This window comes from Lipotes vexillifer, unplaced genomic scaffold (genome assembly GCF_000442215.2).
Source record: "Lipotes vexillifer unplaced genomic scaffold, Lipotes_vexillifer_v1.1 scaffold23, whole genome shotgun sequence".
NCBI lineage: Eukaryota > Metazoa > Chordata > Mammalia > Artiodactyla > Lipotidae > Lipotes > Lipotes vexillifer.
Genome location: NW_006796283.1, coordinates 169,909 through 188,497, shown reverse-complemented (window position 1 = coordinate 188,497; position 18,589 = coordinate 169,909). Strand labels below are relative to the sequence as shown.

The 18,589-nt window shown below is 51.2% G+C and overlaps 1 protein-coding gene across 1 annotated transcript in view; it reads right to left on the bottom strand.

The window, feature by feature from the left end:
- Window positions 1-18,589, bottom strand: part of CRISPLD2 (cysteine rich secretory protein LCCL domain containing 2) — a 109,086-nt gene that overhangs the window by 84,464 nt on the left and 6,033 nt on the right. Inside the window, exons 3-10 of the mRNA XM_007468463.1 lie at window positions 17,417-17,549; window positions 16,847-16,962; window positions 13,320-13,420; window positions 10,747-10,749; window positions 7,984-8,124; window positions 5,479-5,539; window positions 1,740-1,806; window positions 1,125-1,255 (exon numbers count right to left, since the gene is read on the bottom strand). Of these exons, the coding sequence (XP_007468525.1) occupies window positions 1,125-1,255; window positions 1,740-1,806; window positions 5,479-5,539; window positions 7,984-8,124; window positions 10,747-10,749; window positions 13,320-13,420; window positions 16,847-16,962; window positions 17,417-17,549 (753 nt within the window). The remainder of the gene's footprint in view (window positions 1-1,124; window positions 1,256-1,739; window positions 1,807-5,478; window positions 5,540-7,983; window positions 8,125-10,746; window positions 10,750-13,319; window positions 13,421-16,846; window positions 16,963-17,416; window positions 17,550-18,589) is intronic.

Below are 18,589 nucleotides of genomic sequence, written 5' to 3'. Positions count from 1 at the left end.
GCTGGGTGCCTGCCTGCTGAAGACCCTGGGATGGGCACTGACACGGGGGTCCCTGACATGCTGCCTCGTGGTGGGTTAGCAGGGTGTCAGCCCCGGGTCCTGCCGTGGGCCTCACTTATAAATGAGAGTACTGCCACCCTGACGGGATTAAGAAGCCAGCCCAGGTCACGCAAAGGGAGAAGTCAGAGCCGGGTCTGTTTGACCCTAGAGCCCCCAGTGGGTCCCACCAGCTCCTGGTCACCTTATGCCTCAGATGCCATGGACAGGTCAAGACACGATCTCCCGCGGTTCTTCATGGTCCCCCCACCCCATCAACCCCCAAAAGTCAGAATGGCGAAGATGGTCTGCCCCATCAGCCATCCACATACCTTACATGAAAAACACCTTGCAAATACAAGTAAGTATATTTAAAAGATGAAAAGCCTCGTTCTCAGGGGGAAAAAAAAGTGCCAATCAAGAATTAGCCTACGGGGTGGGATAGGGAGGGTGGGAGGGAGACGCAAGAGGGAGGAGATATGGGGATATATGTATATGTATGGCTGATTCACTTTGTTATACAGCAGCAACTAACACACCATTGTGAAGCAATTATGCTCCAGTAAAGATGTATAAAAAAAAAAAAGAATTAGCCTACAAACTCAAAGATACCATCAGTCATTACTGAAGTGTCTGAAGAGTTCTCAGGGACAAGGAAGGGAGAAAAAGCGGGATTTGGAACTCAGATTGCAAGACTACGCTATTGAAGGTCAAGTACCTAGATTATCTCTGGGAAGTGGGAATGAAGAGATTAGTATTTCTTTATTTCCGGTTTTCTGTATCTTCATGGCTATGTGTACATTTCATAATTAAGAGCAGTGTTCATTTTAAATACGCAGTAAACTTTCCTAAAACCTACAAAAACAAACAAACAAGAAACAAAACTCAACCACGTTAAACACACACACCGAAACGCACTGGGATGAAATAGGCTAAGCGGCCAATAGGGGCGATTTCTGAGTTATGGGATTGGGGTCATCTTTACTGTTTTCCTGCTTCTTTATATTGTTCAGTACCTTACAAAGTTTCAACAGTACTCTCATAACCAGAAAAGAAGTCTTCAGGAAGCCTGATCACCGAATAATTACCTCAAAGACTGCACGCCGTTTCTCTCAGACTTGACGAAAAAGGGGACCTTCCCATTCCTGGTGACATCCACCAGGCCTCCCTTGTCGTCCAGGACCCCGTAGTGAATGGCGGCCCGGCAGATGCTGGACGCCTGCGGGGGAGAGGCCAGACTGTAAGTACATCTGAATTCATCTTTGTCTGCGATCATTTCCAGAAACATCCAAGATGTTTCTGTCCTCAACCCACAAAAAGCCAAAAAGTCGGGCCAAGGTTCACCCCACTTCTCACTCTGGCTGCACTCTATCACACGTCTTTGTTCCAGGGGGTGCTTATCTTTCAGAACTCATCTGAGTTGCTTTACAAACTAAGAACAGGGACAAACAGCCCTTTCTCCCCATCCAGTAGAGCATTTAATGCTCGGGCTAAAATGGAGACTGTTCTGCTCGTGGGTCATCCCCAGTTCCCAAAAGTGGCTTCACAAGTTTGTGACCCCAGAAACACACATGGATCAGCTCTACAAAAAGGGGGGTTTGACTGAGGAAAGAAAATCTGTTCACCTGAAAACCAGCCACCTGCTTTTAAAACAGAGACAGGAGTCCACACAAGCCATTTAGAGAAATGCTGGCCATACTTACGCTTTCATAAAAGAGGGTCCCAAAGATCTTTGCCCTGTGGTGCAGGCAGCCTGCTGGGCACTGGTACCTGATGGAGAAGAAAGAAGATGATTTTCAGAGGTAAACATGTTCATGGAACCTCATCGTGAACTTATTGCGGTTTTTCCCTTCAACAGCTCTATTATTACATATAGAAAAGCGTCAGTGATATAGCATGCATTGTTTTGAAGCAAGTCACAATTCACCCAGGCTGAAGTTTCTAGTCACACAGACACAATTAGATTCAACCTGACCTCCTCAAAGACTATTTTCATGTGCTTCAGGATCAAAATGAATAGATGGACAATTCTATGAACAGACAGACAATTCACAGAATAAAGACAAGTGGCTTCAAAGGCACCAAAAAAAAAAAAAAAATCCTCAGATATCAGTCACCAAAGATGTGCAGACTGAAAGGAGGTGGCTTTTTCCAGGCGTCAAGGGTTTTTTAGTAGAATAAAACCAAATGATGGTGATCATGTTCACAAACAACAGTTAATCTTTCCAGAAAGCCTTCAAAATTCATATCCCGTAAACCATAAACAAAACGAAAAGACAACCTCTGCACTGGGAAAAAGTATTTGCAAATGATGTTACCGACAAGGGATTAATTTCCAAAATATACAAACAGCTCATACAGCTTAATATTTTTTAAAAAACCACAACCCAATAAAAAAATGGACAGAAGGCCTAAATAGACACTTCTCCAAAGAAGACACACAGATGGCCAAGAGGCACATGAAAAGATGCTCAATATTGCTAATTATTAGAGAAATGCAGATCAAAACTACAATAAGGTATCACCTCACACCAGTTAGAATGGCCATCATTAAAAAGTCTACAAATAACAAATGCTGGAGAGGGTGTGGAGAAAAGGGAACCCTCGTACACTGTTGGTGGGAATGTAAATTAGTGCAGCCACTATGGAAAACAGTATGGAGGTTCCTCAAAAAACTAAAAATAGAGCCACCATATGACCCAGTAATCCCACTCCTGGGCATATATCCAGAAAAGATGAAAAACTCTAATTTACAAAGATACATGCACCCCAACGTTCACAGCAGCACTACTCACAATAGCCAAGACAAGGAAGCAACCTAAGTGTCCATCGACAGATGAATGGATAAAGAAGATGTGGTATATATATATATATATAATGGAATATTACTCAGCCAAAAAAAAATAATGTCATTTGCAGCAACGTGGATGGACCTAAAGATTATCATACTAAGTGAAGTAAGTCAGACAAAGACAAGTATGTGATATCACTTATGTGGAATCTAAAAAAATGATACAAATGAACTTATTTACAAAACAGAAGCAGACTCACAGACATAGAAAACAGAAAACTTAAGGCTACCAAAGGGGAAAGCGGGGCGAGGGATAAATGAGGACTTTGGGATTAACATATACCCACTACTATATATAAAACAGATAACCAACAAGGACCTACTATATAGCACAGGGAACTATACTCAAAATCTCATAATAACCTATAACGGAAAAGAATCTGAAAAACAATATATATATGTATAACTGAATCACTTTGCTGTACACTTGCAACTAACACAACACTGTAAATTAACTACTCCCATTAAAAAAAAAATTCATATCCCTTAATTCTTGAATCTCCCGAAAGCAAAAAGACAGAAAGTCAGATCTCCATGTTATTCCAACCATTTGTAATAGGGAAAAACCAGAAATAAATCAGCAGGTGTCAAAGGAATAGCCAAATATATTTTTGTGTGCCCGAATGTCAGAGTATTATGCAGCCACTAGAAATGAAGTTTTTGAGGAATAGTTATTGACCTTGGAAAACCTTCAGTGAAACCAGTAACACACAAGATTGCATAACAGTATAGCCTAAGCAGTATTAGCCTCATCAGTGCACAGAAACTACATAGAATGTTTACTGATGTTCACGAGATTGTGGGACACTTATTCTTTCCTTTATACTTTTTTTTTTTTTTTTGGTTGTTGTTTTCCTGAATTACAATGAACAAGAATACCTTTTAAAGTCAGAAAAAAAGTCCAGTAAATATTATTTTTGTAAAAGCACCGCGTACAGAAAACTGATGTGCCAGATGGTGGGACGGCTTCCAGGAGCAGCTCCATGAACATTCTTGTGGTTGCAGGTGGGCTGAGTTCTACATCTTGACTGGAGGCATCTAACAGTCTTCATGTGGACAGACCCCTGCCTTTTCCGTGCTTGGGGAGGGTCCCATCTACTCCCAACCCTGCAACTCTTTTGATGCTAACAACAAATGTTCTCCAGACCTTGTCACTTTTTCCCATTGAATATTCAGGCGTGATGCTCTTGTAACAAGCTTGCGGTTCAGAAAGGCACATCACCACCAAGGGGCAACTCGGGAGCGTTCCGGGAATCCCAGACCTGTGAGTTTGCAGACTGGAGACCCCTTCCGGTGCGAGGGGACAGACGGTTATTCCACCACCCTCATTGCCACGTCTTGCTCATTCCACCAACAAACTGCCTGGTTCTACTTTCGTAGTACTTGCTGGCCCATCATCAGCTGCTCGTGGGATGACGTATGAGCCCCTTGAACATCTGATCCTGGACTGCTCTGTCTGTCCCAGGACACTCCTGCCAAAGTCTGAATGATGCATTGTCCTGGCAAACCAGATCCCAAAGTCCCCGTGGTATAAAATAGGACCCTCTCTTTTAGGTAATACAATATACCTTCTCTTTTAGCGTGTGCTTTAAAGAACACGATTCACGGTTTCCCTGGTGGCGCAGTGGTTAAGAATCTGCCTGCTAATGCAGGAGACACGGGTTCGAGCCCTGGTCCGGGAAGATCCCACATGCCGTGGAGCAACTAAGCCCATGCTCCACGACTACTGAGCCTGCGCTCTAGAGCCCGCGAGTCACAACTACTGAACCCGCGCGTCACAACTACACTACTGCCCGTGCTCTGCAACAAGAGAAGGCACCGCGATGAGAAGCCCGCGCACCGCAACGAAGAGTAGCCCCCGCTCGCCGCAACTAGACAAAGCCCACGTGCAGCAACGAAGACCCAATGCAGCCAAAAATAAATATAAGTAAAATAAATAATGAAAAAAAATAAAAATGCAATTCAGCTTTAGATGAATGGATGCCAGAATCCATAGGGAGAGGAGTAAGGGCCCCTCCATCGATAACACAGTTTCCTGCCGTGAACCTGAGGATCTATGTAGGGCCGCTACACCTGTTGGCCACTCACTGCCAGAAGGAGCAGCCCAGCAGCTAGGCTGCCAAAACCAAGTTTGTTCTTCTTGCCAGATGTTTTTCAGCACCTGAAATGGACGATACTAAGTGACTCCATCAGCTACATGAATTTGTTCAACGCTGGGGGACACGCAGGCCGCTCTTTGTCTGGTGGGGCCCCTCGGGAAGCAGGCCGACTTGGATTCCACAGCAGCCGTGCTGGACCCGTCCACGGTCACACCTGCCCTAACGCTGCCGCAGCCCCAGTCGTCCCCGACACAGAGCTCTGGGCTAGGCTGTGCTAGCTCTGGGGAACCCCTTCATGCAGAGAGATGGGAGGGAGCCCCCAGCCTCACAGAAACATCGTTCAAGATCTCCCTGTCGATAGGACATCTGCTGCTGGCACATCTGGCATTTCTACAGACGTAGATCAGCTGACAGATCACGATGTGAGCCAAGACCGAGAGCAGGTGATTCAGAGGGCTGTAGCCAGCGAGACAGGGATGGGCCAGGCCTTACCTGTTGCACGTGGACCCCTTACACTTGTCCTTCATCTTGGTGTCACACCTGACGACTTGGGCTAGGAGAGAAATGCAGAAATACTTGTCAAGGCAAGAAGCGGGAGGATGAGTCTGAGTTAGAAGACCCCATCTCCCCCTCTGAGGAACTCTCTGGAACATTCTGGAATCCATGTCAGAATGAGAGCAAGAGCATGGCCCAATGGCTGCAGGCTTAGGGTGAGGTTCAGATCCCAGATCCTCTTTCTAGTAGCACTGTCACCTTGGACACCTTACTTCCCCTCTCTGAGGTTCAAATTCTGCTTACTAATGGGGATGAGTACAGTATTCACCTCCAACGGTTGCTGTGAGCCTTAAACGAGAAAGTAAATGTAGGCTTGGAAGGGAGCCTGGCACACTAAGTGCCCCATAGCCTCACAGGGCTCTGGAGGGCGAGCCTTATCCAGCCCGGTTGGTGGGCACCCAGCCATTCTCACCAGTGTCGTCTCCACGCCCCCAGCCAAGATGACTCTGCCAAGCTTTCCTTTTTGGTTTATTTTATAGGGACATATCAGAATCTTGCAGTAGTGTCACAGTTTGACAAAAAGACATATTACTTTGTAATGTTACATTATTAAAGAAAAAAAACAACTGAAGTGTTTGGAATTTCTGGACAGACAAGAACATCAGCGTATTTCCTGGTCAAAGAAAGCCACAGCTGACTAAACAGGCAGGAAGCCCAGGAGAAAGACATTTGAAGGCCCAGACGATAGAGACTAGTGGGGGCTGAGGGCAGGGCAGTTGACAAAATAGCAGAGGATTTTTGAGAAAGACGGGCATGAGCTGGCCTCCTACTCAGGGGTGAGTCCAGTTTTATGCTCTGTGAGGTTTCGAGGGAAAAGAGAGACACCGGTGGGCAGAGAACCCACACCTGGTGCCGTGTCTGTAAGAAAATGCCCTCCAGAGCCTCAACCCTTCACTGAAGGTGCCACATACACAGGTGAGCAGGGGACGGGGTAATCGGAGCCCGGCAGGGGAGGGCAGAAAGAAAGGAGCGAGCCCTAGCAGGCGAAGTGTCTTGGGAGACCAGGTAGAATAAAGTGTGACAGAGGTGAGCGTGAGAACACTAAGCATCTGGGGACTTCCGGAAGTCTCTGGGAGGACATCCAACTTCCGGCCTTAAGTGGGGGGGGGGTGTCGGAGGCAACTTGATGGTGAGCTCAAAGCACAGCTGACACTGGGTGGCCCCCGTTTACTGCAAATAATCCTCACAGCACCTGACAGAGCTGCAACAGCTCTGGTAAGGAGATGTGTGAGGAGTAACAGATGAGAACGTTGACATACAGCCCAGGAGGTTTGTCCCAGGTCTAGAATCCATGGCCTTGCTCCTTAGTAATTGCTGCAGATCTCCTTTGTCAAGAACACAATGCCGGGCTTCCCTGGTGGCGCAGTGTTGAAATCCACCTGCCAGTGCAGGGGACATGGGTTTGAGCCCTGCTCCGGGAAGATCCCACATGCCACGAAGCAACTGAACCCGTGCACCACAGCTACCGAGCCTGCGCTCTAGAGCCCGCGAGCCACAACGACTGAGGCTGCGCACAAGTACTGAAGCCCGTGCGCCTAGAGCCCGTGCTCCGCAGCAAGAGAAGCCACCGCAGTGAGAAGCCCGCGCACCGCAACGAAGAGTAGCCCCCGCTCGCCGCAACCAGAGAAAGCCCGCGCGCGGTAACGAAGACCCAACACAGCCAAAAATAAGGAAAAAAAAAAAAAGAACCCAATGCCTCTTGTAAAATATGGACATATGAAATGCACTGATCCATATCTCACTGATTTAAAAAAATGCCGACAGAGGCATCACTGCTCCCACTTTATGGATGAGCACATCGAGTCTCAAAGAGTCGGGTGACTGTCCGAGTCACGGGGCTGGTGCATGACGACCACGGAAGCCGGGCTCCATGCTGCATGTTCATTCTCCCTTTGGGAGCCAGGCGCTTCCAACAGGAACCCAATTTCAGCCCAAGTCCTCTTTGAAAGGACAAGAGAGGGTCTAACCTTTTTTTTTTTTTTTTTTTTTCCGTATGTGGGCCTCTCACTGCTGCGGCCTCTCCCATTGCGGAGCACAGGCTCCGGACGAGCAGGCCCAACGGCCATGGCTCACGGGCCCAGCCGCTCCACGGCATGTGGGATCCTCCCAGACCGGGGCACGAACCCGTATCCCCTGCACCGGCAGGCGGACTCTCAACCACTGCGCCACCAGGGAAGCCCGAGAGGGTCTAACCTTAAAATACCTGCCAGGGAGGGCAAGGCCACCCACGCACAGCTCCTATAATGCTTCTTTTGAAATGACTTAAAAATATCATTTTTTAGAAATATCTTCAGGTTGTGCATTTTGCAGGCTACACCCCACCCTGTTCCCTGCTGTTTGTCGACTTGGAGACCTCTCAACCCACCAGCTTCCCTCCTCTGCCCACCCCAAAGAAAACTGCCCCCTCCAGAGGTGGCTGGCAGAGGGCAGAGCCCCACTCACTCATGTAGTTCACGGTGGGGGCTTTCTTGGGCTTCGTGGGTCTGATCACGCTCGGCGGGACCCAGATGTGCTTCTCTTCAGGAATGGGGGCCATTTCCACCTCGTTCATCTCGTCCGTTTCGGGTTTTTGGTCGTCCGTCTCTTAATAGTGAAGAGGAAGAGAAAAGCAACATGCTGGGAATTCAACCAAAATGCATTTAGGAAAAAATAAAGAAGCAATTTGGAAACTAAAGTTGTTTGAGGTTTGGCTTCACAAAGGGTCATTTCAGTGGCAAAGAGAAAGTGACATTTCAGGACAGTGCTGGCCAGGTGGAATTCTCCCCGCCAAGGGGCGATGGATGGCTCTCCGCTCACTGTGTTTGCTTTGGACACAAGAGCGGCTGGGCTGACCAGAGGTTAGGAGGCCCTGGCGCCCAGCCCTGGATCATCAGAATGGTTTCTTGTCCCGTCTCTGCCCAAGGAAGCACCTTCAGGAAGCCGCCCTCATCCTCTGACCCCAAACCGTCGCTGTCTCCGCTGAGGTGCCTCTGGCCCTAGGTTCTCACTGGAGGAGGGGTCCGCCTCATTTACACGTCGTCGTGGCCCACGAAGACCCTCGCCAATGCTCTTGGACCCCACTGCCCCTCACCACCAGCACATTCTGCTTCCTTCCCCACTCCTGCAGGCCAAGATCACTTAACCTTTCCCTGCACTGAAGTTTCGAAGCCCAAGAACATTGGAACCATCATCTAGAACGAGCCAAAGACCCAACTCTTGGTTAAAAAACTTAGTTCTTCGGGTCCCAATATTTTCCCCACCGAAATACTATTATTTCTCCAACCATGACCGTGACCTTCATGTTTCAAAACATTCTAATTCACCGAATACATTGCATTTATTAAGCATCAGTTTATCTGCCAGTTTTCGTCATGAAAGTCAACTATTAACCACTCACTGTGATCTGTAATCAGGCCAGCTGGATACCAAAGCATCAATTCCAGCCAAAGTAAAGCAAAGTATTGCTGTTTGAGTTTGCTTGAGCACCCTTATCAAAGATGAATCGGTGCGCATCTCTGCTGGGGGACGCCCGCCCCTCCAAGGATGTCTGTGGACCCTAGGTGGAAACCCCTGCCTTCCAAGCTCCTCCAATGAGAAAAGACAACAGATGTGTTTGGGTAAGAATGGTTTCAAGGAGAAGGAATGAAGCGCCCTCGCAGGCCTCTCTGTGTCAACGGATTAAAACTCAAGTCCCATCACGTGTTCACCAATCCCCAGCCTCATCCTTACTTCTTCTGAAGAGCAACAACTTTTCTCCAAAAAGCAGACCAAGGGTTTGCGTTGATATAAGACATTCAAAAATATGAAGGGCAAGTGACATCTTCTCTGATGCTTTTCAAGGCTGGGATACTCTGCAGCTGTTTCACTGGCCGATTCATCACGGCACAACCACTACCCTGACCCATAGGAGGATGGACAGGATTTAAGCCAGAGGAGAACAGCAACCCGGAGTCCCAAGGTCATTATCAGAGCTCATGGACCTCCATGTACTGCTCCTGGACGGCGTGCTCACCACCCCCCCCTCCCCCACCAGCTGTAAACTCCCTGAGGCCAGCAGCCAGCCTGGCCAGCACACCACACTACACCCAGCTCCCAAAACATAGTAGCTGCTCAACAAAGTTTGCTGAGTGAAGGATGATCAAAACGCCCAACAAATTCTGTCTTTGAACTCTTTTGGGGAAAAAAAAAAAGTCCCAGCAAAGCTTAAAGACATTCAGGAAGGGAATTCTGAAAACATCATTGGTAGCCAAACGCTATAGGTGAAATCTTTATGAAGACGCTGGGTTTGCAAACACCACTTGGGACCCAGCGGCTGTCTCTTGTCTGTCTTCCCGTCAATGTGGCCATTCAGGTTTGGCCTTCACTGAAAGCCAGAGCTGTCTCTGGAATAAGCTGGGTTTTCTTCCACTGGCCTTTAGGATTTTTATACCTCATAATCGTGGCTTTATTTAGCCAAATATAGTTGGGTAAAGCAGTCTAAAGCATTTGAGGGTTCACTATTTAAGAAAATGGGTAGACGGTCCTCGCCCTCAGACACACACATGAAAAGTGGAATGCTTACCCAGAGGACGGGCTGTATTTGATCACATCCTAATTAAGATCCCCTGTGTGGACCACCATAGGCCTGGGGAAATTCCGTGCCCAAGTTCGCTGCAAGGTTACCCTGTGCACCGTCCAGCTCCGGACCAGGGGTCCCAAGGCACACAGCATTGCTCCATCATTCTGCAGACTCCCGCCTGGTTCCATAAGTGGGGACGAAGCTCAAAACTAATGTCAAGCTCTCACCTCATCCTCTCATTGCCCTGTGAGGCATGAGCAGCCCAATTGTACAGACGGGAAAACCGAGGATCAGAGAGGCTATGTGACCTGCCCAAGCTCACACAGCTGAGAGTCAAATCACCTTTCCCCAAAGTCCACGCCCTTCATCACCACACAGGGAAGGGCTGGAGGGATGGAATCTTCTCTTACGGTCTATCCTTATCCCTGTTCCATCTCCATTATAGGTCAAGGCCTTGACAGGCACCTCAATAAATGCTTATTAAGTAGCTTATGCAGGTAAGCTGCTTTAGAAGAGACTTTCTGCGTGGTTAGCTAAGAAAATTGGGATGCCCACCAAGTGAAGGTGGGCATTTTCCACCAAAAATAAAGAAACAAGTCCAGGAGGCTTCATTGGGTGGGTTAACCAGCATCTAGGCTATCTTTGTGCATTTGTTCTTTGAAAATGACCCTCTGTGGATATCGGGGGTATATTTATTCGGACAACATGCAGAACACACCTGCTACGTGGCCCTGGAGGCCCGAGAGTGAACCAGCAGTTGTAACTACAGGTGAATCAGGTTCAAGGAGAGTCTGGGTGCAGTAAGAGCACGGAGGCAGGTGGGCTGCCTGTCTGTAGACTCAGGGAAGTCTCCCTGGAGGAGGTGTGACACCAGAGCTGTGTTTCCCGAGAAGAGAAGGGGTCTGCCAGGATCCTGAGATGGATGGGGCTCCCAGGCTGGGAGACGGCCCCCAGTACCTCCCAGGTAAGGAAGAACCCCATGCCAGGTGATAAGCGCAGTCATACCTCCACACTCCCACCTCTCCCAGGAAGTAATGAGCTGTGTTCATAAAGCACTGACTATGTGCAGGCTACTGTCCTAGCAACTCACATCCTCCTTGTTGCATCCTCCCAGCAAATCATCTGGGGGAGAACGATGTCATCACTCTTAGAGATGGGGAAACCGAGGCTCAAAGAAGGCAAGCAGTGTGCCTGAGCACACATGTCCAGGAATGCAGAGACACCCCGCTCTGCCTGCCCTGCACCCTGACAGCCTGCCTTGTGCGCACACGGAGCCCCCTCCCAATGTGAGAGCCAACGGGGAGCCCCAGTGAGCATCCCTCTCTCACGGTCCCCAAATCAGCACTCAGGATCTGATGCGGGGGAGTTGCCCCTCTGGGTGACTGGACAGCAGCCACAGGACCTGCCTGAATGGGGATTTGCGGCCTGATATGCCTGGAGTGTCAGCCTGCATTCTTCTCAGCCCTCCTACGACCCCCAGGGGCTGACGCATCACCCCATTTTCACACAGGAAGACTGAGGCTCAGAGAGATGAAATGCCCTGCCCAGGTGCTCACCGCTGGAACACGTAGGGTTGATATTCCTCAGGCAGGTGTGCTGAACTCTAAAACCCACGCTTGTCCCACGAATCCAGGAATCGGAGCTGGGCTATCTGGGAATATCTCACTAAGGACAGGTGTGGGCACCTCCCTCTCGAAGACAGTGAAGAGGTGTGTTGCCTGAGAGGGGGTGGGAGAGCAGGAGAAACTCCATCTAACAAATGCTTACAGAGCCCCTGCTGCGTGGCAGGCACTGCCGGGACCTGCACATCCCTGTGGGCCCTTCTGCCTCACAGTCTCGTGACCGCGATGCCTCACCTTCCAGGCCTTTGCACATGCTGTTCCGCCTGCCAGAAACACCCTTCCCTTCTCTCATTACTAGGCCATGTCCTCTTCCTCAATAGCCGCCTGCTTGGGAAGCCTTCCCTGACCTGGCTGATGGTGGATACCCCTGATATTAAGCCCTGAGGCATCTGTTACGTCCCCTGAAAGATGCGTGTCACTCCTCAGGGCAGTGGCCCTGCTGGACCTCATGTTCCAGAGGGCAGGACCGTGACTGTTGGGTCCCCACAGGCATCCCCATCCCTATCACCTAGCAACATCCCGGCACACAGCAGGCGCTCAATACATTCGCACCAAATGCACCGACTCTCTCATCTGAGCCCGAGAAACGGCATGGAAGGCTGGAGTTATCATACCCATTTTGCTGATGGGTAGAGTGATCAGCTGGCTTGAGCAAACAGCCTCCAATCATGGAGAGCCAGATCCAGAAGCCTAATGTCCAGACTTTGGGTTGAGCCCCCTGAGTTCCCCCTGGAGGCTCAGCCACCTGCATATAACTCATGACCCAGGGGACCAGCACGGGCTGGACTCTCAGATCCTTGCTTCTCCCCCCGCTGCGAGATCCCCACGCCTGCCCTGCAGTGGGCAGAATCAGTAGGGAACAGCGGGCCTGGGAGGGTCTGGGAGCCCCACTCTTCACCCCGGAGCCCACTGGACTGATCCTGCGTTTCCCCCGCAATCCCACTTCTCCTGAAAGACCCCTCTCAGCCATCACAAGACCTGTTGATGGAGCCACGGGAAAAAAAAAAACACATCTCAACCTCAAAAACACGGTCAGCCCCTTGGCGGGCTCTGCTCCTTCTGGGACGGAGCCTGAGGAAACAGTCCCAAATGCGAGGAGCACTTGAGGCACGAAAAATGTGCATTATTCACAGGAAGGGGGAACGTGGGAACATTCTGAGCCGCAGGCAATAAGCAAATGCTGGCATCGCCGGAAAACACGGCCTCTGAGAGCTCGGTATGGCCTGAGCTGTGGGGTAGGGGAAACTGCACACGCGGCTGGGTGGCCGGCGGGGGCCAAGGACGGGCAGGAGGGGTTCTGGCAAGCCGCGGGGGCGGGCCCTGCCTGGATCATCAATCACGTGGCTGTTTTTAAATTCCTTGTTTGTTGTCTGTTTTATACCAAACTCTGAGCACCAAGAGGGCAGGGATGCCTCCCACGGGAGACGCCCACTGGGGGGACGTCCCAGGGGCAGCCGTATCCCCGGGGAGCTGGGGCTGAACCCTGAGTCCAGAGATGAGGGGGAGGAAGGACGAATTCCCCCCCAAATTGTCCAACTTCCCCGTTTCACGTCAGCCACCCTGTGACTCAGGGACTGGAGGGGACGCCCGTTCCAAAGGGTTCTGAAGTCGTTTCCTACCTCGGTAACACAAGTTGTTCCTGCAGCTGCCTCCGTACCTGGGCGGGCACTCGGAGCAGGGCCGGCCAGTTCTGTAGGGGGCTTCTCCGATCCAGTTCCCCCTGAGGACAGACCAGAAACCACGTCAGGGGGCCGCCACGCCAGGGCCCGGGGGGCTTCTCTCTCCTTTCTGGAGCCTCTCGGGACCCCAGACACGTTCAGGGAGGAAGGAAGGTGAGAAGGGGGAAAGGCACCTGCCCTGAGCCCCTCCTGTGTACAGAGTCTAGAGAATTCCAGAAGAATCCCAGTCGGGAGCTATGAAGCATGTTCTCCCTGCACCTTTGTCCTGTGGCCTCACGCAACTCTGAATGCTGTCAGCCACCCCCAGTCCCAGTCCCGATGCCTCTGCACTGGAAGCTGCTGGGATCCTCTGAAGCCATTTCTCCAATGAGTAAAAGTCAGCCTGTTCGAGGGAGTGCCTCGTGTTTACCACATACCTACCTGCTCACTCCATCCTTCCAACACCCCAGGAGGGATGTGCTGGAGTTCAATCCTTTTTCAGAAGAGGAAACTGAGGCTCAGAGAGGTTAAGGGACTTGCCCAAGGTCACACAACGAGGGAGTGGGAGGGCTGGGATTTGAACCCAGGCCGTGGGGCTCAGAGCCTTTGACCACACTCTGCTCTCGGGGCTGGGACCAAGGTCCCTCTGGGCATTACAGGTGCCAACCACCTCCCTTTGAAGTTCCCAGGGCAGGAAAAACAGAGGCCGGTCAGTGGGATTTCTCCAGGGGCCAGGTTGCAGGTGGTGAGTGGAATTCCCAAGCCCTTCTCCCAGCACCTGGGCCTTTAGCAGCACAAGCCGGAGAGGTGAGTGATTGGGAGCCAATCTTGGTGATCTGTTCTAGAAACTTCCTTCATGGCTGCCCCGTCACCTGTCTGTCCACTCAGGAAAGAGACTGGCGGCCCCGATCCTGGGCCAAGCATGGCCGAGCGGTGATGAGCAGACTCCCAGGGCTGGACCTGGCCCTGCCAGCCGGGTGACCCCAGCCAATGCCCCTCGACCCTGAGCCTCTGCCCCCTTCTCTGTAGTGGGGTAACCACGGGGGGTGGTTATGAGATGAAGAGGGCGTCTGTGTGGATGCCTCAGACTGGGGCCAGCCCCTGGTGACAGCAACATGCTCTCTGAGTATTTGCTAAATCAACATCCTCACTGGGTGACGTTTCTGATGGCTGTCCAGGGTGGCCAAGGAGGGGTCCTGATAGTGACGGCCTGGAGACAACTGCAGAAAACACACTCTCTGCTTGGCCCTGGACGGCTCAAAATAGCGGAACGGCATCACCCAGGGCCACGCGGGCATCGGGCCTGGGGACGGTGGGAGGGGGGCTGGGGGGTACTGTTATAATCTGCACCCATGGATGGAAAATAACATCTCCCACCAGGCTGCAGACCCTGCTCCGCTGAGCACCTCTGCCCCATGTGCAGGCTGGCTACGGGCTCACGGGGGGGCTTCGGGATGGCCCCCCCAAATGGACCATCACCAGGCGGACCCAGGGTACCCCAGCACCTTCCCTATCACTGGGTGGGGCTCAGTAGGTTTCTTCAGACCCTCCGGGACTCCCAGACAGGCTCCTCCCCTCCCCCAGCCAAGTTCACCAGCACAGGTAGGTTCCATATTTCCTCAGCAACAAACCAAGTCTCGCACACAGCTGGATCAGTAACTCTCCGGGTTACCGGTCGTGGATGCGGGCTGGGTGCTAGGCGTCCTGTAGCCGGGCAACCTCCCCGCTCCCAAGAGCCCCAGGAAGTGAGCACCCTCCCCCCACCCATGAGGCCGTCAAGGTGCAAGACCACCCCACCCCACCCCCTCCCAAAGAGACCTGAGCCCAGACACCACCCCAGGGCCCACCCTCTCAGCCACTGCCCCCTGCACGGCCGGGGGCTCGGACTCTTGAAGAAAGAGGCTGTGGACATCATGGAAAACCACAAAGACATCTGAAAAAAACTGCCCACCGAACACACAATGCCACGGACGAATCTCCCGGACACGGCGTTGAGAGGCAGACGGCAGGCACAAGAGGGCATATCTGTCCATTCACAGGAGGGTCTGAACCAGACAGACTGACCAATGGGGAGGGGTGTCAGAATGTCAGCCACTCTGGGGGGCATGAGGGAGCCCCCCGCTTCCAGCCTGGGGCCCTGGAAATACTCCCTCCCTTGACCTGGGTACTGGTTACACAGGTATACATAATGCATACATAATGCATATACATATGCATGGACTGAACGTGTGTGCCCACCCTCCAATTCGTATGATGAAACCCTAACCCCCCAACGTGGCTGCATTTGGAGATGGGGCCTCGGAGGAGGTGGTTAAGGTTAAATGAGGTCACAAGGGCGGGACTCTGATAGGATTAGTGTCCTTATAAGAAGAGACACAGAGAGCTCAATTTCCCCCTCCCTCTCCCTCCCCCTCCAACCCCCAACACACACTGAGGAAACGCCATGTGGAGACACAGGGAGAACGCGGCCATCCGTGAGCCAGAAAGAGACTCCTACCACAGGTGTGCCAGATGGTTTACAGAGAGTTTCTGTTTTCCTCCCAACCTCAGCGATTCCCTCTTCATCCTACCTTCTCATGGCCACTCCTGATCCAACCCAGTAAATGAGGTCATTCCTGTTTCATGCAGTCATGGAGAAAACATGCCTCAAGGGCACACTGTGTGCAGGGCCCAGTGCTAGGATGGCGGCCAGCCCAGTGGCCAGTGTGCAAACCATAGGCTGTAAACTGGGTGAGCCAGTCTCTGAGAATCAGCACATACTTGTCTGACGAGAAATGGAGGTGAATGCGTAAAGGGATAAGTGACACACTGATGACATCAGGATGCTGTCAAGAGGAAGTGGGACTATGACCTAAAGGTGTGATGAGGTCCCTTCTGGGAGGAGAAATATACAGACGTAAAAACGAGGGCTATAGCATGAACACCTATTTTCTCGAGTGCTATCTGCTGCATATTTTCAGAGAAAAAGAATCTCTATGGCAGACCCCACTGGTTGCCCAGCCAACTACTCCTGCTTCTGACTTATTCAAGTAGCCCCAGGGGGTGACGTGCAAAGCCAACTGGGGCAATTTCATTGGTCAAAGCCAACTGGGGCAATTTCATTGGTCAAAGCCAACTGGGGCAGTCTTGTTCTGCCTTGTCCATGAGTGGTCTAGTTGTGGCCAATGACATAAGGAGAAAGTGGGCCAGGGGTGAGAAAAGCCTAAGGAGACAGGCCTTTTCTACCATTCTCTTCCCTTCAGTTTGGGAAGATGTGATGCCTGGTGCTCTACAGCCACCTTGGGACCATGAGGAGAGGACAATACAGCAAGAAGACAGAAAGTTCTCATTGACATGCTGAGCTATTAAGCTAACCTAGATGCACCAACCTCTAGATGCCTTGTTATGTGAAACAATAAAGAGATTTTACCACTGAAGCCAGTTTCAGTTGGGTCTTCCATAGCAGGCAAACACACCCCAACCCATAAAACCATGTCACTTGTTCTTACTTTGGAGAGTAATTGCAGACGAGGTAGACCGCATTCTCCCAAACATCTCCCCAGACATTCATCCTCTGGCAGGTGTTCACAGCACAGCCAATCTTGGTGGTTGTGGCCCAAACTATCTGAAAAGATGACATCCATACATCTGAGCTCAAGGGACAAATGACCAGGGTGACAAAATCTGGTCTGGATCCATAAGGTGCTGGCACTAAAGGGGTGTGTGGTGAAGAGGTGAAGGACCGGATTCTTCCCCTAACCCATTAAAGATCCACACATTTCTTTAAAACAAAAGCAAACAAACAAACAAAAAAGAACAAAAAAACACACAAGGAAAATTCCCCAGCCATGTAAAGCTGCCATAGAAGTTTCTAGCGCTTACTCTCAGTTTCCATATTTGTGAACTGGCCACAAACAGCCTGGCCCACCAGCTATACTCTGAGTAGTGCTGAATTAAAGGAAAAAATTAAGGCAATGATAGAGCAGAGGTTTTCTGACTGGGCAACAGTCCCACAGGGCCAGGTGAGTGACAGTGTTTGGGGGTGCCAGGCTGAGGTCATACCTGATCTTCAGCCTTACCTGTGTGTAGTGGGTGCACATGGCCCCAGAGCACCTCTCTGGACACCAGGGGTTGCACTCGTGGGGGTAGGGGTAGGTGTAGTCCTTCACCTCGTCATACCAGGACTGCACGTGGAAGCCAGGAGAGCGATACCTGCAGGGGCAGATCAGCTTGTTACGTGCCAGCCACCAAGCACCCAACGACAGAGACCCCCGCTGGCAGCACTGCCACCCATGGGGCAGCTGGAGGGGGCACTTCTTTGGGCCAACAGCCCCATATCCCACCCAGTATCTGTTAGAAGTGCTTAAAACCCGAATTGGCCTCCTCTGGGTTTCAGGAGTGTCCCTGGGTGACCTACAAGCCACCAGTGTGTGTGGGAAACTTTTACCTGGCTCCCGGTGAGTTCTTTTTTATGTTAATAATTATGTATTAATTTTCACGTACGTTTGGGGAATCCCATATTTCACAGATATTACCGCTTACGACAAAACTGAAGGTGCAAGTCCATTTAAGGTCAATGTAGAGAAAAACAGTAAGTAGATAACTGAACAGATCCTGCCCAGATAACTGAACTGTGGCAGGGAAGGGTCTGGAGGTTGGGAAACAGCTGGCTATGGCGGACAGGGCAGACAGGTCCCTGTCTCACACACACACACACACACACACACACACACACACACACACACACAGCCAAAGAGCAGCCTAAAGCCTCACGTTTCTGTAACGTCATGACCAGCTTTGTTCCTTGGCTGCCTGGGGACCCGAGGACTCAGACTCCAGAAAGAAAACTCATTCAAGGTACAGGAACCCACAGGTGTGCAGAGCCCTGCAGTCAGCTGGGCAAACCCTTGTACCAAGCTCCCCTTTGGGATTTTATCACCTGAGTCCTCCCTCATCCCCAACCCTGAGGAGCACGCCCCCGGCCACTGTTGGTGGCCACCACCCCCTCGCTTCAGCCCTGTCCGCCAGGTTGGCACCGGGAAAGAAAATAAACCAGATTGGAACCCCCGGTCGCTGTCACCAACAAGTATAAACAAAGCGGTTTCAATAAAGAGAACAGATGTGGTGGCGACTGGTGACTTCTGAGGGCACCGTGGGGACCCGGGTGGTTAGAAGTCTTATAACAATTACTGTCAGGACCCAGGGAATGGTGGCAGTCAGTGCCGTGGCTAGAGAAGCAGCCTCCCTTCCTG